Here is a 26,981-nt window from a genome sequence, read left to right on the forward strand (position 1 = left end):
TTGCAGAAAATTGACAAAGTGAAGCACCAAAATTGTAACACATCTTGAAGGCAGAAGTAAACATCCTTTAAAGTAGCTTGCTTAGAGAATCCATTTGCTCAGAAGTCTGCAGTCATCTATTGATTTATTTTTTTGTTTTGTTTTGTTTTCCTGAAGGTGACCTCTTAAGTATTGGTCACCAAGCACAGAGGGGGGGAAAAAAGTGCAAGTGTCCTGGCCAGACATTTTCAGTAGTTGCCCAGAAACACTGCTTCCTACTTCAGCCAAGCTGACGTGTGTATGAATGAGCTTTGTCGAAACACTGAACTTTTTGCAAGGGTTAACATGACTGTTTTGTCCGTCTGTCCCCTCCAAGTATGAATTCGGTAACACAGGTTACTACATGTAGTAGCTCTGCATTGCTGTCTCAAATCTTCAGAGCCAAGAAACATTTCTGTCATTTCTCCAAAGTTCTGTGCAGAAGCAACGAAACCTCTTTCTGCAAGAGTATTCTTCCTGCTACCTGATGTCAGGTAACTACAGAAGCTCATGGTAGACTCTTTCACAGTAGCAATGAAAAACAAGAGGTCCTTTAAGGTGTTGCCTTCTGCCTGAAGTAGAGGAAAGAAAAATGGTCCTAATAAGGGATTATGCTGTTGCTGCAAATCTGCTTGCTTTGGGAAGAAAATCTTTAGTGCTGATTGCCTATCTACTGAGTGATTGATCCAAGCACTGACTTATTGATCATAAAAAAAAAAAATAAAAAAAAAAAAAATAACATAGTTATGTGCCTAACGCAGTTGTGGAAAGAGGTTCTTTAAAAGAGGAAAAAAATCAAAACCAAAAATCTCCCCTCCGAAAGACATGGGTTGGGAGTGTTTTGCGTAGAACCTAATCCAGCCAGTACGCTTACAGGAACGCCTTCAGATTAAGCCCCAAACCAGGTCTGAAAAAATCATGCAGATATTAACGTAGGCTCAAAAGTAATTACAACCCATTCAAAACTAAATTATTTCTAGGCATCTGCATAAACAAAGTATTAATCTGTCAAACTTTTGACATTAGCTGTTTCTTATATTAGTGTAAAACCAGAAAGCTTGGGTATTACAATTCTGGTTTTATCTGTCTCAGATTCAAGAAGGGACTCAAATGGTTTGGACCCAGGACTGGGTTTTGAGATAAGGACAAGTTTCACTAGTGCTTGGCTGCTTTTTGTTTTTGTTTTTTGTATGTTAGACCCTTTGTTGCACACAAACTGAAAAAAAAAAAATAGTGGAAATGGTTCTCCTCTAGAACAGAAAGTGTGCTTTAGATATTAGTTATTATGTGGCTGTTTTTCTACAGACTGGGGCATGAGAGGCTGGAGAGCAGCCCCACAGAAAGGGATCTGGGGGTTTTGGTCTACAGCAACTTGAATCTCTGCCAGCAGAGTGCCTTGGCAGCCAGGAGGGCCGACCGTGTGCTGGGGTGCATCAGGGACAGCGCTGCCACCTGGGTGAGGGAAGGGATTGTCCTGCTCTGCTCTGCTCTGCTGGTGCGGCCTCACCTTCAGTGCTGTGTGCGGTTTTGGGTGCCACAGTATAAGTAGGACATAAAGCTATTAGAGTGTCCAGAATAGGGCTACAAAAATAGAGAAGGGTCTGGAGGGGAAGATTTCATGAGGAGCAGCTGAGACCCCTTGGTTTGTTCAGCCCCTAGCAGAGCAGGCTGAGGGGAGGCCTCCTGGCAGCCTACAGCTCCCTCAGGAGGGGAGCGGAGGGGCAGGCGCTGAGCTCTGCTCTCTGGGGACAGCGACAGGACCCGAGGGAATGGCATGGAGCTGGGACAGGGGAGGGTCAGGCTGGGGGTTAGGGAAAGGGTCTGCATCCAGGGGGTGCTCGGGCACTGGGACGGGCTCCCCAGGGCAGTGGGCATAGCACCAAGCTGCTGGAGTTCAAGAAGCCTTTGGGCAGTGCTCTCAGACATCTGGCTTCATTTTTGGGTGGTCTGGTGTGCAGCCAGTTGGACTCAACAATCCTTGTGGGTCCTTTTCAACTAAGGATATTCTGTGGTTCTGTGATCGTTTTAGAGAGTGGCATTAAAGCCTTGAAGACCGCTTGTTGCAAAATCTGGATCTAATGTTTCTGTTGGTTATGGTTAATGTTTGTGGTGTAACAGCGTGTTATGGAAACACAGCTGCCTCTGTGTCTTATAATGTAAAGGCAATTCATTATTTACAGTGTTGCAGAAAAGGCAAAATTGTTACTACAAGAATACATACATACATACGCTGATACATACAGCCATTCTTATGATGCGACTTGGTTGCTGCTTTGTGGCCTTAAAAGAGCAATTAAGGAGAACAACAGAACTGTAGGGTGGTTTTTGGGTTCCTGGAGTTTCCCAGTCCTCAGCTGTTTGTACTGGCATCTATTCCCACAGTCACAGGATCACAGAATCATCTAGGTTGGAAGAGACCTCCAAGATCACCAAGTCCAACCTCTGACCTAACAATAACAAGTCCTCCACTAAACCGTATCACTAAGCTCTACATCTAAACAGCTTTTAAATCTTAACAGAAGAACTGAAAAATGATATGGTAGTCATCCCCTTACACCATGATTCATCCTTAGATGCTCACAAACCAAAGAAAACATTTGTTCTGTAGGCACACCTCTTGCGACACACAACAAAACCAAGGTAACTACAGATTTCTCAGAAAATCTTCACTTTATTTTCCTTGTTCATATGATGAAAAATATTGCATACAGGGGATATTCAGACTAGTGGGCCTGCCTACATTTAAATCTAATAATGTGAAATGCATGTTTTAGCATATAACAGACACCTGTAAGTAAACTTAATAGGAACAGAATATTGGTTTGGAAATAAAATGACATTCATTGTCTGAATGGTGTTTCAGAATGGAAATGAAAAATGTGTAAAGCATTTGTTAGAATTACAGAATATATTGCTCAAAGTCATTTGGTGTCCTGATGATTCATTTCCCATTATTCTGTTGTTATTCTTTAAGTAACTTTTTAATATCTAGTTTGGCCATGCCTATTGCCCATTTGCTAGTTTTCAGAAAAAAAAATATTTTGATGCAAAACAGTTGGTCAGGGTGGCCTACTCTGTGGTTCTTCCTTGGTTATGGGCTTCATTCTGCAGACCTGTCTTCAGCAAAGGTAAAAATGTAAAGACAGCTGTCTTACAGGAATGCAAGTCCCTACAGTAGTTACATTTCTGTATTTAAAAAAGCAAACAAACAAAAAAAAAAACCACATTTTTCAAGACTTACTCTGCAAGACATATTTCAGCTTACTACAAATGTCAGACTGGTAGAATAACTATTTGCCAGTGTTTTGTGATTACTGTCAATTTTTAAAGAAATTTTACAAATAATTTTTGAGGCTTAATTATGGTCATTTACCTAAGGTTATTCTAGATGATGTTCAGAAGTTTTAAAGAGTCAGGCATCCATCTCTGATTGCTTCCAGGCCTCTGATACCCAGCAGTTATGTAAGGATTAGGGCTGGTTGGGACAGTTCCAGCAAAGAAATAGGAAACAACTGCCTTTGCTGCAGTTTCTCATTTTGTTTTCAGACTGACTATTTCAGGTTGGTGGTGTGCTTTCAGTAACCGCTTGTGATTACCATCTGAGCTTTGCGTATCATCTGAGAAATGGAACCTCAAAAACACAACACCACCGAAACAGAGTGGGAACATTTAGGTGGTACTAGATGCAATGTGACGCATCCTTTCTTTGCACAGCCTGAGGTAATTTAGTTGCAGAACAAGATGGTATAATTGAAGACAAAAACCTCATCTGCACGCTATATGCTGTACAACTAATATTCCAGACATCTCATTCAGCATTGACAATAACCGAATTTTGGAAAAGTTCCTGTTTTTATTGCGTACTTTGACACCAGACTTTTTAAACATCTTTAAGTTCACTGTGTACGTGCCCACCTGTTTTTTTCATAGCGTTAACTTCGATCTGTAGTAACTGTTGATAATGATAAAAAGTGGCTTTGAAAACATACTCTGTCTACAGTGTTTTTATGTCACTAGGTGACAGTGAAGTGTACATTCCTACTTTGTACTAGATGAGTAAAACTTAACAGGTAGAACTCAAGATAGAAGTGACAGAACTCAAACAAGCTGACTGACTGCCCTGTAGCTAGCCAGTGACTCTGAATATTGGCCAGATACCTCTTGGACAGCTCCAACCCAAAAAAGACTCCGTGAAGAATCTTGGGTACAGATCTTTGTGGTTACTTGAGTAAGGTGAAACAGAACTACACATTTTCAGACTATGTTGCTATTCTTAACGCAACTCTGAGAGTTTCACTCCTGGTTTTGCTTTCGCATCTATTACTTACTGGGAAAGTTCTGTTGTAAAAGAAGGTGCTTTATGTGAGTAGAAAGGACGCTGTCCAGTGGGGTGTTTGTTTTGGTTTTGATTTGTTTGGGTTTGATTTATTTTGTCTTATTTTGTCTTGTTTTAAACAGAGGTAGAAGCGTGTTCCACTTTAGTGGGGTTTTCATTGTTTATTTAAAGGTATGTTTTCATAATGTAAACCTTAATGGTGAGGACAAAGGCAGTTATGCTTGCTAAAATTTTAGAACACAAAAACACAGAAACAACTTCTAGTTACAAATACCAGCCTGAAAAAAACTTCACACTTTTCTTCTCCTCGGCACGTGCTTGTCAACATACACAGTCTGTACAATGTGATCAGACACTTCTAGTTAACGCTCACACAACCAAAATAGATTAAAGGTACGTACTGAATTTTTTAAAACAGTACAGGTTAAGCAATCTGGAATTTAAGGCATGTTAGAAACAGAGGGAAAGACTTTGTGCTCATTTATTCAGTTTTTAAATGAAACAAAAATCTTACATAGCTTTCCAATTGACAGTCAGAAATGGATCTTTTGAAGTAGCAACACTACAAAAAAAATCCTAGTTTAGGACTATGAGAAAAGCACTCAGCTAGAGAATGGGACTGGTTTACTTAAATAAACTAAAATCCCAAACCAAACAGTAGATTGCCCCCACTGCATTTATGTAATTAAACTTCCAGCAGTCAGCTGCTTACTTTACAACGTCCTTTAAAACTTCATTGGGGTGTTACTGCTCTGGTCTGTAAGAATTGGCCTTTATGTCATTATCAGTGTTTATGTAAATCCCGCTGCATGGGATGCAAGTTGCAGACTCATAACAGAGGACAAAACTGTCATGCAGACAGAAGTCTGATTTCATTAGTTACGTGCATAGTACGGCGGAGCTCCCTTGCTGTGATCCTGCAACATGCTCTGCTTTCCATGCATGTGCTAAGCATTCGCACATCAGCTCACAGGTGTTCTAAAGAGCACTTGGGAAACTAGCTCATTTATGTCCTGAAAGGCTGGCAAGTTCTGTTCTCAGTCCTTGTTCTTAAGATAAATTCTTACATACATGTATAACAGAAAGCTTGCAATTCTGCAGTGTCTGTTTAGCTAGCCTAAAGAAATTCTTGTTAAGTCCCATCACCGATGCCAGATGAACAAGGGAAAAAGAAAACTGAAACAGCAGAAGTCAGGATTGTTTTCTATTAATCATTGGCTTCTGCTCTATGCCTTAAAATTCAATTTTTGTGCTTCCTGAGCATGTAGGTGGGGATTTGTTTTTGCCAAGCCACTGTTCAGCTTCCTAGTAATCATATACAGGTTGTCAGAACTGGCCTGTTTCCACATGCGTTTGATATGTAAACCGACTGTGTTGGTCTTAGGCTGTGGGGATGGTAAGCTGATGCTTCCCAGCTGCTGGGATACACGAGGTATTTCAGGACAGTTTCCTGAAGAATGTTCTGTCCTGCCTCCTACGCTCCCCATATTTTTCCCTCCAGATCAACTCCTTCCCCCTCAAAAACATTTAATTAGGCAGTGATGCCTAACGTCTTATTCCCCTGCTGCTGCCCCAGCCCAAGCATGACATCAGTGATGGAGCAGGGTATGTCAGCTTCCCCATGGCAAAAAGGGGCATGAAGTAGGACAAACTGAGCTGAGTAGTGCTCAGAAGGAGACAGGGCTGTGTTACAAGTTGGGTACATTAAACAAGTGGAATGGAAACTTTTGAAAAAGGCAGGTGGGTATCAGCTGCTTGGTGTTAGCTAAGTGATAGATATCTAAGTCAGGGGTGCCAAACCAAGTTTAAGAGAAAATACTGAGACAGGGCAAAAGCAGACTGATCGTGCAAGTCAAATTCATTTTAGAAGGTCCAATGGAAAGTGATTGGATCTCAGAAGAATGAGGCCAGCAGCTAATGCAAAGGAAAGCAATCCGCTTTCTTAGATAGACAAATTGCACTGCATTTGCCACAGAGCAAAAAGCATCCAGAAGGACTGTTATTTCAGTGCAGCTTAAGAGCTGCATCTTAATCCGTCTTTGATAATTTGCTTCTTTAGATACACCCTTGAGTGCATCTGGCTATAAATAGTCCAAAGGCCAGCAGTCAAGAACAAAAGGTGCAGAGCTAGTATCATCACCTGTTCATTTGGTTTTTGCCCTGCTTTAAGGGTTAGCAAAAATAGCATAAGCACAGCAATTCTCTTAAATCCAGGCTTTTAACTCCTGTACTTAGGGAGTTTTAGGAAGGCCAGTCAGTCTGCCTTCAGAACTATTTTGGGCCATTTGACCAGCGTAAGGTAGGTGACACAACAGTAATAATGTACCTGATGACCTAGTGCCCTTCTGTGGCACTAGAAGGGTGGTGTTTCTTTTCTCTCTCATTCACAGTCAATGAGGAGTGTTATACGGTTTCTCACCTTTAACCCTTCCTTACCTTTGCTGGCTGCCACTGGTGAGGGTTGGATTTCAGAGGTCACGCGTTAAGTGAGGCAGCCTGAAATGTCTGTGAGGTAACACTGGTTTTTAAAAAGCAAAGCAAAAACCAAATGGTTCGGAGGGCAGATGGAAGTATCAATAACATTGACAGTTACATCATTCAGAAAAACTATTGAGAAACTGTGCTCCACGTCACGGTTCAGTCAGGAAAAGAAGCTGCAACAATCAACAGAGATCCTTTTAACTGTAGCAACATTTGCCCACTATACACAAAATACCAAAAGATACAGGGTGAATGGGTCATCGGGGATACTGATTTACCGGTTACAGGAACATGACAAATTCAGAGTCCGACATCTACTTACACTTCTGAAAAGCAAATAGGCAACTAGAGATTCACCTAATGTAGGTAAAATTTAATGAAGGATCATTGATCGCTCACAGATAGAGAATTTGATGCAAAAAAGACCACTGACTTGTGAAGCCTCTGTCCATAGTTTAGTAGCTATTAGAGTGGTATTTGACTTCACCAGCGGATAAGAAAGTTTGATTGCTGTTTCCACCAAATGTTACTGAGTGAGCAGCCGGGGTCACAGGGAAGTGGTTTGTTTTTTTTTTTGCTTTGTCCTTTACACACACGTAATAGCCTGCAAAATGCTAGAAATAACTTGATTAAATTTTATTTAAAAGTTGAAAAGATCTACCTGAAGCATAAGTTTAGCCAAGGCCACAAAGTCATGTGAGTTTTAAATACATGTAATATCTTACCATGCCAAAGCATCTCAAGGTTTTTTTTTTATAGAAGATCTACAATGCCACTGTTAAATGAATGGAAACAAGCAAGTCTTTGGTTTGAGAGGCACCAGCCAAAACATTCTGGCAACAAAACCAAGTAGCAGAGAGACAATGTCTGGAAATGGAAGAATGAAACAAGGTCAATAAAGAGTACCTAAGGCACCTTGTTTATAGTCATCTTTGCTACACTCCTTAAGACCTCCAAATAATATATAAAACTGCGAATGCTAAGGAATGTGAAGATGAAACAGCAGAGGACAAAATAAGTTACTCTTATTCCTAGTAAAAATTCCGATGATTGAAGGAGATGAATAAATACATTTCTCCGAGTGATAATGAAGTAAGAAGAATTAGAGCTAGGAAGATGAGTGAAAGGAGGAACCAGTACCATTAAGAATAAATTCATTCGTTAGTCGTGAATTGCCAGTCAAAATGAAGTAGGAAAAAAGCCTGGGCACTGAGATGTAGATATATTCTTCAATGTCTAGTGCATTTCTCAGTCTCAAGTACTATAGAAGGTGGGAAAATAAAATCCCCCTTAATTTAAAAAATAAAGAATAGGAGAGTGCAGTCTGTACTCGCTTAAGAACTATACAGCAGGAAGTGCAAAATTGACCCTGCAATGTGCAAAGGAGAATTTTGAAGAGGGATGGGAATTCAGTTTATTCTACAATAAATATTTTTAATTGCCAGCTTAGTTGGGACCTTCATCAAATGCAGCACGTAGTTGACTGGTAAAATACGCTACATCTGAGGATAAAACGGTTGCAGTTTTGTTTTGGCCCTTCCTCCGTGCAAATCCAATTTAAAAGGGGGCGAGGGGTCCATGACTTCTCTTCAATACTAGATGCTTTGTTAAAGTGAGTCAGCTGTATTGAGTCAGTTCCCTATTTTTATGTTAGCAAATAAAGCTTATAATTAAAACACTCCTAGAGTCTTCATCATTTTTATGTTTTATATTCTCTGTTATATTATAAAATACGGTATTTTTCCTGAACTGGGTGCAATGTTCAGTTTCCAAATTTATGTTCCCTTCCTTTTGCTAGCCAGAAAGGGAACTCATCCTTTTGCCTGCTCTTCAAGACCAAAAGAAAAACCTCTCTTCATCTCAGTCTCTGGCCTTATTTGAGCAGTTCATTTAGACACACCTCTGAAAGTTTCAGAATGTCATGAGAAATTGGAAGGAAAGACTGAAAGAGGCAGACTTAAAATAGAACAGTTTCAGTTGGAAGGGACCTACAAAGATAATCGAGTCCAACTGTCACAAAGAAATCTTCAGGTTTCCCAACGTGTGCAGCAGAACAGGAAGTTAGGGTAGCTGAACACTTCACGGGATATAAATACTTCCAAGTTTTTCACATAGTTTTGGGAATATCAAACTAACGTCTGCAATAGCCAGAAGCCTGGTTACATTTTAATGTGTATTAATTAAAAAACTGTACAACAGCATTTAGTGTTCATGAAGATGCACGTATGACTGTTACACTTTTGGCATTTTTAGGAAAGCACATCAAGCTTTAAAGCAGAATGAGACTGCATTGTCTTTCAGTACCTAGGTTACACTGAGAATTTGTGCTCACAAAGTACAAAAAACCACAAACATTCTTCTCAGTGTCTGTTTTTACCTTGCATTCTCCCCTCAGGTATGGCCCATTTCCTGTTCCCTCGGAGCTACCTTTGGCTATGTGGCTGGTCTGATTATTGCACCTCTGTGGATACACTGGAACCAGAAGCAGCTTACATACAAAAGCAGATAACTGGAGCAAAGAGAGACAAGGTATTTCTTTGTGCAGATTCCATACAGACTGTGCAAACGTTTTTTGTTGGGTTTTGTTTTGTTTTTTAGATATATATGTATATGTGTAGTCAAAGCCAGAAGACTATCCAAATTCAGTTAGAGTATTTCAGGCCAAGCATCTCCACTCAATAGCATCACACAGATGCAGTTTCAACATGGTGCAGTTTTTGCTTCCTCTAGACTATGTAACCCTGAGAGATTGTACCTTCCAGTCTTAATAAAATATTTGTAACAGACGTGGTGGCTTCTTATTACAAGTTCATTGAGTTTGATTTTATTCCTCTGGATTTCACTGGTGGTAGAAGGCAGAATCATAGTTTTAGCTTTCACACAAGTTCGCCGTGTACCTTAATGCGTTGCATTTAAATTCAGTAGAATTTCACAGTAAGCCTGGCCATTGTCAAATGTATCTCACGTGATTAAACAGCAGTTTATGCATCTTGAGCCTATCCTCTTCTTCACCGTGTGTTTCTTTGGAGTCAGAATGGCTATAATAGCTTCATCAAAAACAGTCTTCAGTCCCTTCTGTGTTAAAGCTGAACACTCCACATAGCAGTAGGCTCCTATCTGTCAAGAAAATAAGTTAATTCAGTAGCAATCTACTTCAGCTGTTCAGATCTCTGCATGTCAGAAATTTGTTTCTATAGTGACACCACGAAGTTTGGCTGCGATCTTGAAAATTTATCTGAATGTGCTTCCTCCTGTAGGAGACACTAGATTTGTGTTTTCGCCAAAGATCCGGCATTTATTTAAGCTGGTTTGGTTTATAAAGGAAGCATATTAAATAAACTCTTTGTATTGGCAGTGGGGTCCTCAGGCATTTTTTATAATTAAACAGCGAAAAAGAACGATATAACCCATTTCCGTTTCAAAAAAAGTCTCTGTAAAACTGTCCTGATGAACAGGATCCATGCAGTGTGTTAAAACAGTGTATAGCATTCTGAAATAATTTCCTAGAAATGCTTTCAACATCTTGCTTCAAAATGGGGCTTGGACAAGATGACCTCCAAGAAGGGTCCCTTGCAACCTCAACCATTCTGTGAGTTTTTGATTTTAATTATCTCCGATTCACGCTTACATAGTTTTTAAGGAGTTTCTAGACATAAATTTAGAACTATTACTAATAAGCTAGTGCTATTCCATAGATCTAAGCTATATTCAACAATATAAGTAAATATTGTTAACTGGTAACTAGTCATAAGGTTTCATATGCTGGCTGGTAAAAGAAATGTAAAGAAAGAAAAGTCAGTTGCAAATAGATGTGATTTTTTTTGCTTCTTTGCTACTTGATTTCATTTAGGAGTATCCAGTTTACCTCTTTTGCTAATTTCTGTCCTTGCTCCGCAGATAAAGGCTTCTCTTTCATATCATTCAGTCTTGCCAGAGTTTTTGGGTCATCACGAAGATCAATCTAGCAAGAAAGATTGAAGTCATGTTGGAATAGTTTTTCTAAACAAAAGTCAGCAGGTTATATGACATCCTCATTTTAGAGCATAATTATGTAATGGAGTATGGCATGTAAAAAAAAAAAAAGGTGTCACGTCATGGTTCAGATTGTGGATCCTTACTGCTTCAAAAGCTCTAGAAATTTAAGCTGTGAGTTCGTGAGCTACTTTTAATCCAGAAGGACCACACATTTACTCCCTAATTCAGCTCTTCAGTTAGAATATGAGAAAGTTTATCTAGCAGTGCCAGCAAAATTAACCCAAATATAATAGCAACATGTTGGTCACTTCATAATTGAAGGCCAGTCCATGGCCCACGAGAAGCAAGAGGAAATTGTCTCAATTCTCCCCTAGATCCTTTGCTTCCATAAATAATGGATATGATCAATGGTTGCAGACCAAAGTATTCCAAGTAACATTGGAGAGTTATTAGATGAACAACCTTTATTCCTACAATAGTGCTATGTTAGTATGAACAGACACTTCTATTCAGTAAGTCCCATGACTTGTACAGAAAGTCACCCTGAGGGATGCAGCCAACCTTGCCACCCTGTTTACAATGTACAGATTTTAACAAAATGAAAGTCCCTTATTAGAGAACAACACAGATCTACTCTTTTCTGGCAATTGTTAGTGCTGTTCTGCAAAGCCAGAAGGCAGTGCTGCTCAGGTCCTGCTGGATGTGAACTTTCAGCCCGAAGAAATCATACAGTGAACAGATTGATTTAAATAAACTAGAACAGAAACAGATATACCTGTGTTCCTACTAGTAAAAAGGGAACATTAGGTGCATACTCCTTCAACTCTGGTACCCATTCTTCCTTCACGTTTTGAAATGAAGCAGGGTTTACCACTGAGAAGCAGATAAGGAAGACATCGGTCATAGGATAAGATAAAGGTCTCAGACGATCATAGTCTTCCTGAGAAAGAAAAATTCTGTTATCTGCAATCCTAAATTGTTGCTTGTATTTCATTAACTGTATATTCAGGAACCGTACTCCTATTTCAGGAAGTTTGTTGAAGCAAACTTTCTGAGTGTTTACAACTATTCCAGGTTAGTTAGTGTGGCTGTGAGAACAAAATCTGCACATAAGAGTAAGTATATGTGAATGTAAATATAAAAATAATCTCAGTGTTAAAACCGATAGAAACTTACCTCTGTAATAGAATATGTGGAAGATTGCTCTTTAAAAAGTTTTCATTTAAAGGAAAAAAAATGTTTACAGTCCAAACATACTTGCAGATCAGAAGTTAGCATCTGTTTTACCAAAGAAAAGTTAGCAGCTGTGACTGCTACAGAGCCACCCAGGTTATACAGAACGAGGCTAGATAAAGGCTGCTTAATGCACTTAACTTAATGTGCTCTTTTGGATTGTATGTAGAAGTGATATTTGAGTTCCTCCTTAAAATTTTCTTTCCGGCTAAGAAATTTTACTGTCCTGTGCTAATGATCGGGGCAGAGGAAGGAAGGATCAGAAGGGAGCTCCTTTGTCCAGACTCTGCTTTCTGTAAGCAAGCTCAGCAAACAGCGGGAAGGAACAGGAATTAAAGATCAAGAACACTATCAAGGGAACATTAATGCCCTTTGGGAAGAACGTGTCGCTTTGAAAAGATTATTATTTGGGTCATTTAGAGCCACAGCATTTAAAGCCCCCAGTCCTACTGCTAGTGCATACAGTACCCTGGCAAGAGGTACTTGGGAGCACTGTCCCTGCTGTCAAACAGACACAGTCCCTCTAGCAAGAGAGACAGTGGGGTTTGCCTTACATTTTAGCTAAGGCCAGGAGGGAATATGCCCCAGCTTCTTTTTGCAAGGATTCTTTTCGTCTGTAGTGGTGAATCAATGCCCTGGTATTCCTACCTTAGACTTTTGTTTTCTAATATATGTCACTAATACTGAGCCCTGTCATTGCCAAGATGGTGAAGGATGACAGGTTTCTGCCTTCTCTTCCGCAATAAACACCAGTGCCTGGTTAATCAGGGGGCTAGGCAGCCTCTCTCTTTGCCACGTAAGCTCCCCATCTTAATTAAATCGCACAAATAGCAGAATTACTTGTTCACTGAACGTAGACAGAAATGTAATTCAACTCCATGTTTGAAACAAGCCAGAAAATCCAATTTTCGTTTCCTTGGCAGCTGTCACATTACTAGATTAACCTATAGTTGCACCCTCAAAAAAGCCCTTCTTTGATTAAACGTTAGGTTTTTAAGGTTGTGTCAGTAGAATTTAGAAAACATGTGAGAACTTTCTTCCTCAGAACAGCTTCTGCTAGATCCATCTTTTCATCTGGAAGTCAGCAGCTATGGGAAGAGGACTGTTAGCATGAAACGGAGAAGAGATGAGAAAAGACGTGTGGGAGCAAGCACAAGAGGAGATCCTGTGCAAGTGAGGAGGCAACCACTGGCCAGCACTCTCCGGTGTCCCCATTTGGGCAATTTGGGTTATACAGACTTCGCTGCCAGTCCTATACACTCCGCAGTTTGGTCAGTAAGCCAGAGCATGCTGAACTGTGAACACGGACACACCATTTCACAACCCCAGTAGCCGAAACTACTGTGAAGCGTTTTGACAGCCCTTTTGGAAGATCTGCTGTTTCTCTACTACTGTCGGGGTCCTGTCCTGTTTCAGAAGAAAAACCTAGTAAGCTTGTCTTTTGAGCCATTATGGCTATTCATCATAGAAAGCAGAAATAAATTTTTTTTAAAAATCACAACTGCATCTCAAAACTATTCCACATTCAATTGTTTGTGTGTGTGCTTTACGTTTCACTTAGAGCCTGCTCAGAGTTGCCACTCTGTTTTCTAGGGTGGAGATCAAAATCCTAAAAGAAGCTTCCCAACTGCAAATTAGACCGGTCCCCAGAGTACAAAATCTGCGTGCAGGAACACTCGCACAGATCCGTCAGTTGCTCTCCAATTCAGCTCTACTAAATCATATGCAGGATATTACTGGAAAGGTTTTCCTAAAAAAACAAAAAGTAGTACAAAGTCCTAATTTATGCCTACCACCAAAGAGTTGCCTTTACTACACAACATGTTTCGTAAAAATCTCTCACCTGTGTTACAATACTGACCACGTTAAATATTGCAACGGAGAAAACATTTTACTGTCGCCAGTAAAATGTTTTCCTGCTAGTCCATTGACTTTAAAATATCTGTGAGTTAATCCATTTCAAATTACAGACAGATGGTTTATTCTTGGCAAATACTCATCATTTGCTAATCCCAAAGCCAAGTTACCTTTGCATGATTTACTTCAAAACTTTTACATTTAGTTTAGCATTTTTAAGTCCCACTGGATACAAATCCTTGTACGTTTGGCCACATCTTGGCAGTGCACGTGACGTCCCAAGTGTTCACCGGTGATCATCCGTGAGTGAGCAATTTTAGTGCTTTTTAAGGAGTGCTGATTGCTGATCTGTCCTGCCCCTGCTATTTATACGCCTCTGGATTTATACCCTGCTCCGTCTGCACTGGGCAAGCTGCGGGTCCAGCCTGCGTAATTAAGATGTTAAACTGAAGACAAGTACAGTGTGATTGGATACTTTACGTACCACAGCCACAGGCGTACGTGGTATTCGCTACAGTGACTTCACTGCATTGACGCTTGCTTAAATTAACAGAGAATTTGGCTATACCCACCAATGCTGCTGCCTGAAACAAGCCAATGCTGTCAGGCTCTCCTTCAAACCTCACCTGTGCTATGACAAGTGTGTTCATATTGATACTCATAATGGCCTACCACCGCTTGTTTTAGTAAGACAGGTAATTCTAATGTAATCTTCCCCCACACCATCAGTTTTAAAGCATCCAAAACTTGGCTATTTTTTATCCTGGTCCTTCATCCTCCTAAGATAGAGCCTGGCTTCAATGTTAGCAGCCTCCAGTGGGCCGTCTGCGTGTTAAGGCTCCTTCTGCTCTCCAGCAAACCCCCAGAAAATAACAATCCAAACTGAAAGCCTTCTCTGGCGTATTGCTGCACTTGGTAAAAGAACCTGAAGTACCACATGAATTTAGGCTGCATATTAGAGAAGCCTGGAAAAAAATCTGATCGCTTCAATTATAATTTATTTCCTGAATCTAGTGTAAGGGAAATAAATGTGGCTTATTCTAAAATTAAATGCAATGGCAAAATCCAATTATCCTAGTCAGTCAACATAAATTCCAATTTGAGTGCATGGACACACGGCACTGTACAGCAATTAAACTTCCAATCTAACTGGGGGAGGCACTGCCTATATATTTAGGCATTAAAAATATTTAAAGAATTTAACTGGAATATTTTAAGAATATAAATAAGATGGGTAAGGAAGCCACTAAGGATCAGAATATGCACTAAGCTCTCAAAAATTCCAGACTGTGCTGAAATGGCTCGTTCTCCAATATTTCCTGGACTTTAAAACAAAAAATGTTCACTGTTTGCTGAAGCAGATAAATACAGATAGAAAAAAAACATGCTGAAAATGTAAGAGTTGTAATGACTTTAGGCAAATTGGTTGTCTAAAGTATGTTGGCTTAATCAATGTTATATGGTGCTGTGATCTATGGACACCCCCTTGAAGACACTAAATTGCAACAGGAGCATCTGTTTTTTAAACAGTACCTCTGCAGTAACCCAGGACAGTTGCTAACAGAGAGGAGACATGGCAAAGGAGACAAGATGGAGGAACTGGTGACTTGGCTTCTCAGCTGCAAGCTGGGAAGGACTGGTTTCGGGTTGGTTTTGTTTTGTTTTTAGGAGTGGAGAAAGGAAATCCATACTTTTAAATTTTCATTTCCCTCTAGTTTTGATTTTCTATGGGTACATCTAGCATTGCCTGTATCTTTAGCTCCTTAAAGTCTCTCCTGTAGATGTCCTTTCCATCTGCTAGAGTAACTCATTATCTGCCTCTCCAGTTTTCTGCTGCCTTGTGCTGGAGTACTGAATCACCGTTTCTCATCGTATTTTGGTTGTTCAGGTGGATTTGTCTTAATGCATCCAAAATGTGGCTATTTCTTTACCTGACCTTTAACTTCTCAAAAATAGAGGAACTTTTTTGCATGCAGACTGAAGAATGGCCTTGCATTTCTGCAGCTGTGTATTGGTCTTCATTGCAAAGGTTTGCTCAAACCAAAAGCAGAATGCAGTGCTGTATTTCAAGTTGTCTAATTGATTTTAAATTAATACTTTTGCCCAGTTCCATGGATATCATCTGGGAGGCATAGTTAAGAACACAAAAACTGTATTTCTAACTCTGCAAAAAACATAATATGTCGCCCTGAGCGAATTACTATTCTCTCTCTACTTGCATCTTCCCATCTGTTAGGGTGTCCCAAAGGGGTTTGCTAGCTTAATAATGCATTAGTCTTTGCAAAGCACTCCAAAAGCTTTTGATGTACACAGCTTACGTGCAGTGGGATATTTTTTAAAAATAAACTCAGACAAACTGAAGTCTAATGATCTCATAAGCATGATTTTGTTTGGTTTATCAGAAAACTGAATGCAGAGGTGCAGGCATACCTGTGATCCCACAGTATTAGAGCCTCTATTTTATGTCATCCCCCTCTTCCCTGACCAAGTTAAAGTGGTGGGGACTGAGGTCCTCACCCCTCTCTCAATACTGTGAGACCACAGGCCTCTTTCTCCTCCTCTGGAATGGGATTAGGGTCTCTGTATCCCATTAGGAGAGATGAAGAACAATTAGAGAAGCCTTCTTGCAGTCAGGACCGTCCCACACCTTGACCAAGACATTTGGGGAAGTGCACACCTCTAAGGTCTGCTGTTACAGGCAGTGAAGAAGACGTGAACCTAGATCATTCTGTTTTCCTTGCAAATATGTGGGCTGTTGTCCTTAAACAACCAGCAGAAACCAAATTCCAGTACTTCATTAACACCAGTGGCTGGGGCTCTGAGCAAGGTGTGTCATGCTTGTGTCTGAATTCAGGCCTCACTTTGTACTTTGGCAGAAACAAAGTTAATGACTTGGAAAGAAATGTAAAGTATACATCTCCAGTCACATAATGCTGACAAACTTATTAAACAAAAGGAGAAGCCTACTTCTTTTGTATTCTGAAAAGGTATAAGGTGGATGGAGGGGAACAAAATAAAGCCTGAGTGGTCTCTGGAAGAAAAACTGGAACTTGACAACTCTGGGTTTGTGCCTCTGCGTTAGCAACCATCTGTTGCTTTCACAGCTTACAACAGCAATCACAAGAGGAGGTTCTCGCTCCCAACCATCTGTTTTTAGAGGGGAAGCCAAAAATAGACATCAGGCGGAGTTGCTAGAGGAATGCAGCCTTCGTGTAGCGCAGGGCAATGACAACCGCTGCTCACAGGGTCTCGGGGAGGCACACAAGCGTAGCGAGCTGCTTTCTGTGGAGCCGAATCCCAGCTGTAAGACCAAGTTGTAATCTGCTCCATAGTAGGATGGTTGCAAATACAAACATATACAAGATTATACAGTCCATACAGATTGCCGAGCTCTAATTTTACCATTTTTGGAGTGCATTTCAAACCTATCCAAGGTTCCAGTGTGTGTAGTTTTCCTCCTAGTAAAGAAATTTCCACTTCAGTAGGCCCCTGGTAATATTTTGGTAAATGTAACGAGCAAACCGTAACAACTGTGGTGTCTAACACATCCCCGGGGACTTAGCAGCAGCTGACAGCTACCCCAGCGGGCAGATCCTACTGTCTCCCCCAGACTATTTGGGATGAGAGGCTGAGCCGCAGCCCTGCCATAAGCCCCAGCGAGCAGCTGCCTGCCCAGAAGCAGTGCAGGAAGGTTTCAGGTGCCGGGCTGAATCACGCTGTGGTTTCTGATTCTACTACGTACTAGGTGGGGGAGGAGAGAGAGGGAAGTGGGCTGTACTGCCCTATAGGAAGCACAAATTGCTTCCCTGCCTTAAAAACCAGCTCTCTACAGCATTTCAGCACGGGCTGCGTGCACTCTGTAGCCCTTTGCAAGCTGCAGCCCGGCCTGAGGCCGCACGGCCTGACACCGCTGCCGGGCCTGGCCTGCAACACAGGCCCTGTCCCACAGATTGCTACGTTTGATTTTGTGATTTCCTACATCTGCAGACAACCTCCAGCTGCCCCTAGTTTTGGGACATGCGAAACAGGGTGATCACTGCCTGGCTGCAGGCCCCCAGACCCTTCAGTGGCTTCTGGCGATGTGGCCCACACGCCCAAAGGCAGGGTCGGCCTGTTGGGGCCTGTGCTCTCAGAGGTTTCCCAGGGAACACAGAAAGCGGCTGATTTGGGTCCAGCAGCTATTTTTAATTTATAGAAAAGGCTGCAGGAAGACAGGCTAAATGCTCTCCCATTGTATTCTAAAAATGAAGTAAACCGATGTAAACCCATCTCTAAGCTCCTGTGAGGAGGGCTGTTCACAGGACGTATGAATTATACATTGAAAAGGCCCAGTGTTTGCGAATTAGGATTTTTCTTCTGACAGAACTTCCCTTCTGGCGTATCTGAGATCTACGCAGCTGCTTACACGTCTGAAATGCTTTTCTGTGTAGAGAAATAACCAGCTGAAAGATGGAGCCTATTAAGATGGATTTTAGAGCCTTGAGACAAGGACGGAATATGCCCTTTATTATACATAAAAATGCCTTTAATTGATCAAAATTGATCCCAGTCTTAATGTGGGTTTAAGTACCATCCAAATCCTACATCTTGGCATGTGGTGCTGCTAAACTATTTGCCTAGACAGTCTCAACAAAACACTGCTCTCTATCACCACAGTAACTTCAGCTTGCCAGCCTCTTCCTGGTGTTCTGAAAGTAAAAGTCTGATTTTTCTCTGCAAGACTTAGTGTTTTAGCATCTTTAACATGGATTCAGCAGACTGCAGGCACTACCAGTGAACACACTTTCACTCAAACACACCTAGGGCAGTTGCTCAGCCACCAGGAGCTCCTAGGAAGCAGCAGGGTGACTGCCGTGGGCAAGCCCTTTCACTCATTATCCAGCAGAAATTGCAGCTCGGAGGTGCTGTGCTGGTTTCCTGCTCTGTCACTGACCTTATGAGTAACACTCTTCCCACACCAGTTTCACACTTGCTCTGCGAAAGGAATTCACCCCAGTTTTGGTGAGTGTGGCCAGGAACAATCAGGGGTTTTCATTCTTTCACATCGGGTAATCAGGGAAAAACAATTAAATTCACCCTGGCACAGAGGATCTGGTCAGCACCTGCTGTTAGGAATGATGGATTCTTTCAGTATGTTTTTACAGGAGAAAATGACTGTCAAGTAGTCTGTTTTCACTGAGAAAACAAGCCTTGGAATAGAGGTGGTTTAATACAGTTATCTGTGTCACGGCAACAAAGACTGGTCAGTCAGGGGTCCCGCTCCCTTTCACTTTTCACAAATAAATCCCAAAAGCACATTCTTCAGTCCAGTGCTGAGAAACACAGCTTTGTAAGACAGAAGACTAAGACTTCATCACACTGACTCTGCAAGATTAATTCCCATCACACAGCTGCATAGAGGGCATAAGCTGCCAGAGTACCTTTGCCATCACGTGCACTCCATAAACGCATCACGGTGAAAGTTCCCGGAATTAAAGGTGCTCCTAGGAGCCTTCTGCATCTCATTTTACGTCAAGCCCCGATGTGTCAGGGCTAACAGCTGCCATCGAAGAACGTGGTAAAACATCTAGTGGTTTCACTGCCACAGATGCTAAGGCAGCTGAGAAACCTTCTAGGGTTTCTCCTTCTGAGGAGAGGAATACGACAGCCACCTCGCTGCCCATGACTGGGCTACCTGTGGGTACCAGGTAAAGATACACGTTGATGCCCACGTTGCTCCTGGCATCCAGCTGTAATTCACTCCAGCACTGCATCCCAACTGGACATCAGACAACCCAGGGCAATGAGCCCTACAGATGATCTTTCAGCATTCACGGCTGCATCTGATTTAGAGCACGAGCTGCCTGAGGCACATTCGGTCTGTGTTTCATTCATCTAATGCAATTAGCTCACCTAGGATGCTGACAGATGCTCCCTTGCTCTGGAGAATAACACTGCCATCTGCATTTTGATACACACACCAGCAAGTGCCGACCACTGCTAAGAATTTCTGCCCACATGCCACAAAATGGATGCAGCAGGGATTAAAAGAGGACGAGGACAGCAGCAGCTCATGAGTCAACTGACACAACCTTTACAGAAGTGCTGGAAGCATCACGTAGCATTCAGGCATTTTTCTTAACACAGATCACCCAGTCACCAATCCAAACCAACAGACTGCTTAGAAAACCGCAGCAGAACAGAGCAGTAAAAAGATGTCATTCCCCTCCTCTTTGGCCCAGTTCACTTTTTTTTTTTTTTTTTTTTTTTAATTAGAGGAGCCACAGTTTTGTTAGAAGCGTAACTGCTAATTTGGAGGTTAAAAAAAGTCCTGAATTTCTGTCCCAAAGCATCTGTTTTAACAATATTGTTTTTTTTATAATTCCTAGTAAAACTTCAAGATTTGGAATCAGTGTTTTATATTATTTCTTAAAGCCCAGGTTCCCAGAGTTCGATGATTACATGAAGAAAAATAACATCCTGTTCACTTTTAAATGAGCGGTGTTTCCAGTCCCCTGTGGACACAGAGAAAACCTGAACACACAAAACTCAAAGGAAAACCACTTCCAGCAAAGGGCAAAAGAAAAATTCCCAATCCGTTTTCCTTTTCTAGGTTTTTAGGTGCCTCCTAGTGTGGTCCGGGGATAGGAATAGCTGACTCATCATTTTGAATGCCTGGGACTGACAAAACATTGGTATTGCTATTAAGTTTTATGTTCATTTTGTCCGTGTTCTCAATAAAGGAACAGGAACAAAGCACTCTGAGCTCAGCAGTAGGGTGCCTGCTGACACAGAGCTGTGGATCAAGCCCTAGCTGACGTTTTAAGTCCTTTTGCACTGTTTCTTGCCAAGTAATTGATTGGGAGAAAGGTCTTTGCTGCGGAGGCAGTACTCTAGATGACGTCTGGCTTGAAGGTGTAGATTAGAGGCTGACTCAGGAGCTAAACTATAAATGAAAATAGCACTTTTTTGAGACTTTTCATATTTACCAAAACATGAAGAGCTCTTTGCAAAGGAGACATTTCAGTCAAGAACTCTGACTACACACACCAGCTTACAACTGGGAGGTGAGAGGATATGCAATAACGTTATACTGGAAAAGCAACAATTATTGCTTGCACTCAGGATTGCCTTTTTAGATCATGGTGTTTGGATAGCATAGGAACATGGCGCTGTACCTCAAAGAAACCGTAAATGAGCAAAATTCAGAGAGAACTCTGTCACAGCCTAAGCCCAGAAAAAAAAAAACATTTTTACTTGACTACACAATCAGTGTAGTCAATCACTTGGCCAAGACATTCTGGATCTACATTTTCACACAAAACCCTTACGTTTGGTTTTAAGATAACTCAGTCCCAACCTTCAGAAACGCTGTGGGGCTTTGGACACTCTGAAAAAGAAACAGCTGTCTTGGGTTTGCCACATATATTCAGTGGATCCTCTTGGGAACTCAGAGCAGTATTTCCCATCCTCAATTCCCCATCTGGTGATCACAATACCTGCCTGTCTTTCTAGGAAAGGTGTGACGCTTTCAAGGTGTGAATCACAGTTCACAACACGGTGTTGGAACGTAAGCTTGGCACTGGGATTATTATTATTATTGGAAGAGCATTTTTAAAAGCCAAGCTGAAAGTAAAAGTCCCTTTCTCTTCAAAGGGAAAGCCCATTTTTGCTCAAGTATTTGTCTACTGAACTGTCATCATAGAGACTGTAGGCTCACGTGCATCACTTCCTCCTTTTGCCTAGAAATCTTAAAATTTCAGAGGGGGAATCCGGGCACGTTTCTATTTTCAATTACCTACATCCAGCCAGTTGCTGCTGCAGAGCCGTTCAATCTGCACGGCTGGCAACACCCCTAAGGGCTGAGGCTGAGCTATTCATAGGACAGCACATTCATAGGACAGCACATTCATAGGACAGCACGCTGGCCCGGAGCGGGCTCGCAGGCGGCCGCAGCAGCTGCTGGCCCGGCCGTAGCAAGGCGAAGAGAGCAAGGGAGAGCACGTGGGAGGAGGGAGGTGCGGGGTGAGGGGACAGACATGGGGCAGAGTGTTCATGGCTGATGTTTAATTCTCGGAATTGCCAAAATCATGCTAATGATTGTAGCAATTGTAACTCCACAATGGTTTTGTGTTGTGGGAGACCGTGCTTGCGTGCTGCAGTTTGCGTTCGGCGCTCTGGCCGCGCGGTATCTGCAGCATATGTGGTCCGAGGGGGAAATTCCTGTTGCACAACAGAGCAGCCAAAAGGGCCAGCAGCTGCCGCTCCTTTCAGGATGCCAAAGTGGTACCTGCTAAACCAGGACTACCTGCCACAGCCAAGAGAAACATTCAGCAAGGATTACGAAGATGACTGCTCTTTCTTATTTATAGCAACTGCTAGGAGTTGTGTGTCCATCCTTTTTAATAACCATGCCCCCATCCCTCTCTTTCCCACAGGCTCATTCGCAGTTATAACCACTTGTTTATACACCTGGCCTTAAGGCAGGCGCTGATCTCGCTAATATTTGAGTTAGATTTACACACTTCGGCAGCCTGACCAAGTTTAATACAAAATTGCTTTTAACATCGGTTTTAACTCAGTTACAACAGCCAAAAAAATATCAGCAGATCTGAATTAAGGGGGCTGCAGCTGCAGCAAGAGTAGCCACCAAAAACTGAACCAACGAAACCAGGCAGCAGCTTGTTCTCATGTTGTGCTTAGTGAGTTTCGCAGCTACTGTCTGGGTGACAGCTGAGAAGCCACCGAGTGTCTTACCCTGCTCTGCTCCAGCCTCCTCCTGGCCTGCCCCCAGCTCTGCCAGCCCTTTGCTCCACAACACACCGGGACCCCAAGGCTTCCAGAGGTACCTGCTCAGCACGTACTGGAGGAAATCGACCACACCATGAATGAAAACCCCACATCAAAAGGGAAGGAGAGGAGGATGAGCCCTGACTGCCACTTTAAGCAGCAGGCTCCAGCGTGGAGCACAACCCCCTAGAGGTAAGCGCTGTGTGTCCTCACGGTTACTCCGGTCATTTGGGATATGGCAAGGGGACACGCAGCCCCTCTGTGAATGCTTGCAGGCATTTCTCCAAAAGCTTTGATACCACGAGAGCTGGCAGTATTATGCTTGGTATTACGAAAGATCAAAATGATCACCACTTGGTCCTAGTTCAAAAGCGCTCTACCAGGGCGAAGTCAGCAGACTCCTGATGGAGCCACGGTTCCCTTCCCAGGCTTATTTTACCTGGCAGCCGTGCTCCATAAAAACTGTACTGGCACGCAGTTACTCTCCCCCAGCAAGCAGAGATTGAAAAGCCAAAGGCACCCAACCAGCAGCATCACGAGCACCTCACAGTTAAACTTTGGCAGATTTCTGCTCCCAGCTCTCGGCAATGCAGGTGGAGGAGTGAGGGGATGAGCCAAGAGCCAGCCAAAGCCAAGGGCTGTGCCCAGCAGCAAGGCTAAAAGGAGCTGCTGCTCCACCTCCGGGAGGAATTGCCCGAGGAATGTCCTCCCTAGGATGGCAGGGCCACCACAAGGACCAGTTCCCATCTGCCTCCCTGGAGCAGGAGCCGGCCTCCGCAGCTGCAAAACCAAACGGGCTCCGAGCGCCTCCCCTGCCCAGCAGCTGTACTGGCTATTTTCTGCTGAACCACGGCCACAGTATTTTCAGCCAAAGCGCCTGGATGCACTGCACGCACACAGAGGGGGGAAGGTCTGTCTGCGTGTAGACTGAAGCTTGTGAACTGTGTCATTTTCCCCTGCTATATATAACCTGAAAAAACGGGACTTTAATGGATTTATTCTCAACCTCCTGGAAACGCACAAAGACGCGAGGCATTACGTGCTCAGTGCATTTACTACATGTGATTTGCCTATGTTGTGAAGAAGCTTGCTAGAAACGCATCCTGGGTGTCATGAACTCAACAGCTTACAACCCCTCTGCCAAACAGAAGTCTGTCACAAGTTGCTAAATACATAACCATGCAAGCTACAGACACCCACAGGCTGATAAGTCAGAATTTCAGGCTGACGAGCCTGCTGCGCACCAGCTAGAAACCAAAAGGTCTCGATTCCTGGCTCTGCCACGGGCTCGCCGCATGGATTTGGAGCGATTGAGAAGTCCAAGCCTTGGTCACGCTCCGTGCCCCAGGAGATGAGACCTGCAGTCTGTACCGACTGGCTCTGCCCAGGGCTGGGGACAGGCAGGCTTTGAAGACAGCGAACTGCTCAGATGCCACACAGTAATCGTGTGCTGCCAAGTCTGGAGAAAATGATACTACCAGGCCAGTACTTTACAGTAAAACTATTTGGGGGTGAGAGAATTAGAAATGAAAACACCGATGTACGCTGGCACAGAAACCCTATCTTTGAGCAGCAATGGATCCGAGCTGTACAAAAGTCTGTACAAACAGCAGGCATGCACCAGATACAGCAGACTGTTTCCTCAACATGGAGAAGGCACCAGCAATTCGTGGCTCTTCTGCTGTTAACTACATAAATCTTTAAACTTGGAAGTAAGCTTTCTTTTATCCCCTGGCTCTAGGAGAATGGCTTGTCAGCAAATCCTCTCTGATGAAGGAGGAAAAAGAAAGAATAAAATTGTTGGTCTAGGGTCTTTACATGGGGTCCCCGTGAGAATCTCCTTAGTCGTGCTGCTTGTTGGGATGAGGCTTTCATGGGCAGCCCCAGGTGTCCACCGCTTCCCCCCATACGCTGAGCTGGGGTGAAGATAACAATAAAGATTTTAGTATCACCTGGTAGGACTGACTAAAAGGAGAGTTTTGCCAAGACCAGACATATTTGTAAGGGTAGCTTCATTAAAACACTACATGAGCTAAGGCTCCTCTGAGTTAGGACAGCAAGTTCTGGTCCTGGGTACATCAGAAGCTGTAATGTGAGTTTAGGATTTCAACTTCTCACAATTTGGACAAGAAAAAAAAAAAAAAAAAAAAAGCTTACTTCAACTTTTTACAAATCTAGATACACAATTTAACACTGAAAAGTTTTTCTTAGCTTAACAGGAATACATGCTCACTGTTTGCTGCAAACTGGCCAGTTTACACTGCTAGCTTTAGAGGGGGCCAAAGCTCTCCCCGTTTGGTACTCAGCACGTTCAGGCAGCGAGGGATACCACAAAACCACATTAGTTAAGGTTACACAGAGTTGACAACACGCGCTCCCATTAATAGTAACAAGTCAGCACAAGCTGTTTGAGACAGCATCCACAAATAAGCTGTGCATACGCACGCTAGCGCTAGGTGCTTATTTTTATATTTTCCAATGCTCATGATAGAAAAATAGATGGGTATTAACGAGATGCTTTAATTTGCCTGAGCACTAACTAGATCCTCGTGGCTTAGCACACTTGAGCAGCATTTTACAACAAGCTGTGTTTTGAAAAACCATTTACTACGGGAAAGCAGGGCTACGACAGAAATAACAGATGAACTTAGCTTGCATAAATGGGACTGGTCTGTGCTTGGCTCAGTGAGGTCACAGTGAAGTCAGCCTTTTTGGTAAGAATCTCACCCTTCAGCTACCAGCTTTTTGGAAATGAGGCATGTTTCCTGTAATTCTCCTCGAATGGGGTTTATTGCTGTTTTCAGGCCTCACAAACCCACGAAGGACTGTCTGAGTGCTGCTTCCCTTAGGGCTGCACGCAGACCCGAAAAGTTGCTCTGCTTTGGCCAACCAACAACTGCTCGATGTCGGATGGGAGGCACTCGGTCTGAACGCACAGCTTCAGCTGCACCCGGATCCGGTGGGATTATTTTAGTCTCTGCTGGTTACGGCAGGGAAGCGCGCTGAGGTCATGTGAGACCCAGCCACACGCTCACACGCCGAGAAGTTTTCATGTCAGAAATCCCCAACTTTAAAAAAAAAAAAAAAAAAAACACACACACAAAAAACCAACAAACATGCTGCTTTTCTATATATACTCCGGGTCTCCTTGGGGGGGTCTCCTGCACCCCCCGGGGCCGGGCCCTTTTCCCTGGGGCGCTTTTTTTGTTCCTCCTCCAAAGCCGAGGGGGGGGCTGCGCAATGGGGCCCGTCCAGCGCCACCACCCCTCGCCACGCAGGCTGCCGCACCGCCTCGGCCAGGGGACCCGCTTGGATCGCCTAAAATACCCGTAAGAAAAAAGAAAAAAGGGAAAGGACCCGAGTCCAGTCCCGGCTGGGTGTCTCACCTGTCCGGCGGTGTCGTAGAGCCCCAGCAGGTACTGCTTGCCCCCCACGGTGACGCTGACTGCAAGGAGGGAGAAACGGAGCCGGTGAGGCGAGGCAGGGGCAGGGCAGGGCAGGGCAGGGCAGGGCAGGGCAGGGGCGATCCGTGCGGGCACCCCCTGCCTCCTCCCTCCCTGCCTCCCTCCTTCCCTCCCCTCGCCCCCCTCACCTGCGTAGTGGTCGAACACGGTGGGCACGTACTCCTCGGGGAAGGCATCGTTGGCGTAGCTCATCAGCAGGCACGTCTTGCCCACCGCGCCGTCCCCCACCACCACGCACTTCAGCATGACCGCGGCGCTGCCATGGGCCATGGCCGGAGCCCGCCCTCATGGCGCCGGGCCCCCCGCCACCATCGCTGCCTCCTTCTCCTCCTCCTTCTCCTCAGCGGGCGGCCCCCCCGCCATCCGCCGCCGCCGCCGCCGCCGCGCTGGGCCCGGCGGGAGCCGCCTTCCCCCGGCCGCGGCCGCGCAGGGGAAGTGCGGGCCGGAGGGAGGCGGAGGGCGGCCGCGCCTGGGCGAGGAGGAGGCGGGCGGCGGCGTCCTGAGGCGGCGAGGGGAGCCCCCGCCGTGGTGCTTTGGGAGGCTGCCGCCCAGCTGAGCGGCCTCGAGCCTTTTCCAACCTGAGCGATGCCACGCTTCCATGACATACTGGGTGTCCCCAGCCCTGGCAGCGGTGCCCCAGGCTGTGCAGTCAGTGGGGAGTGTGCTCCCTCCGTGCTGCTGCTTGCAGAATCGCCAGTGTTGCTTCACAGAATCAGCCCTCAGCACTTGCACAATCTCAGCCAAATGGGTCTCATCCGTGCCATGCCTCCGTCTCGCAGACCGATTAGTCTGCGCTAAACATTGAGAGCAAATGAAGATGGGGAGCTGGTAAACGAAAATGTTCGCCT

General features: G+C 43.8%; 2 protein-coding genes across 7 annotated transcripts in view; one reads left to right on the top strand and one right to left on the bottom strand.

The window, feature by feature from the left end:
* Nucleotides 1-16,267, top strand: part of PIGF (phosphatidylinositol glycan anchor biosynthesis class F) — a 27,419-nt gene extending 11,152 nt beyond the window's left edge. Inside the window, exons 6-7 of one of the 5 annotated variants that reach the window (XM_032184014.1) lie at nucleotides 9,231-9,364; nucleotides 13,089-16,267. In XM_032184014.1, the coding sequence (XP_032039905.1) occupies nucleotides 9,231-9,344 (114 nt within the window). In that variant the 3' untranslated portion in view covers nucleotides 9,345-9,364; nucleotides 13,089-16,267. Of the gene's footprint in view, nucleotides 1-3,597; nucleotides 4,145-9,230; nucleotides 9,622-13,088 lie in introns of those variants that run through there. The other 4 variants (XM_032184015.1, XM_032184013.1, XM_032184017.1 and 1 more) reach the window with 4 other exon arrangements.
* Nucleotides 4,501-26,524, bottom strand: RHOQ (ras homolog family member Q). 2 transcript variants are annotated; one of them, XM_032184018.1, is made up of 5 exons: nucleotides 26,262-26,513; nucleotides 26,056-26,114; nucleotides 11,586-11,750; nucleotides 10,701-10,796; nucleotides 4,501-9,952 (listed from the first exon to the last, which is right to left on the bottom strand). In XM_032184018.1, the coding sequence occupies exons 1-5, from the start codon at nucleotides 26,401-26,403 to the stop codon at nucleotides 9,797-9,799; spliced, it is 618 nt and encodes a 205-aa protein (XP_032039909.1). In that variant the 5' UTR covers nucleotides 26,404-26,513; the 3' UTR covers nucleotides 4,501-9,796. The 2 variants fall into 2 exon arrangements, with proteins under 2 accessions (XP_032039909.1, XP_032039910.1); XM_032184019.1 differs by having other exon boundaries at nucleotides 9,856-9,948; nucleotides 26,262-26,524.
* Nucleotides 26,525-26,981: the final 457 nt, after the last annotated feature.

Source organism: Aythya fuligula, chromosome 3, assembly GCF_009819795.1.
Source record: "Aythya fuligula isolate bAytFul2 chromosome 3, bAytFul2.pri, whole genome shotgun sequence".
Classification (NCBI taxonomy): Eukaryota; Metazoa; Chordata; class Aves; order Anseriformes; family Anatidae; genus Aythya; species Aythya fuligula.

Coding starts and splice junctions, on each gene's coding strand:
- RHOQ (XM_032184018.1), bottom strand. CDS start 26,403: ATGGCCCATGGCAGCGCCGCGGTCATGCTGAAGTGCGTGGTGGTGGGG. Junction 11,751..26,055: donor TCTACGACACCGCCGGACAG/GTGAGACACCCA, acceptor TTTCTTTCTCAG/GAAGACTATGATCGTCTGAG. Junction 10,797..11,585: donor TTTTACTAGTAGGAACACAG/GTATATCTGTTT, acceptor CTTTCTTGCTAG/ATTGATCTTCGTGATGACCC.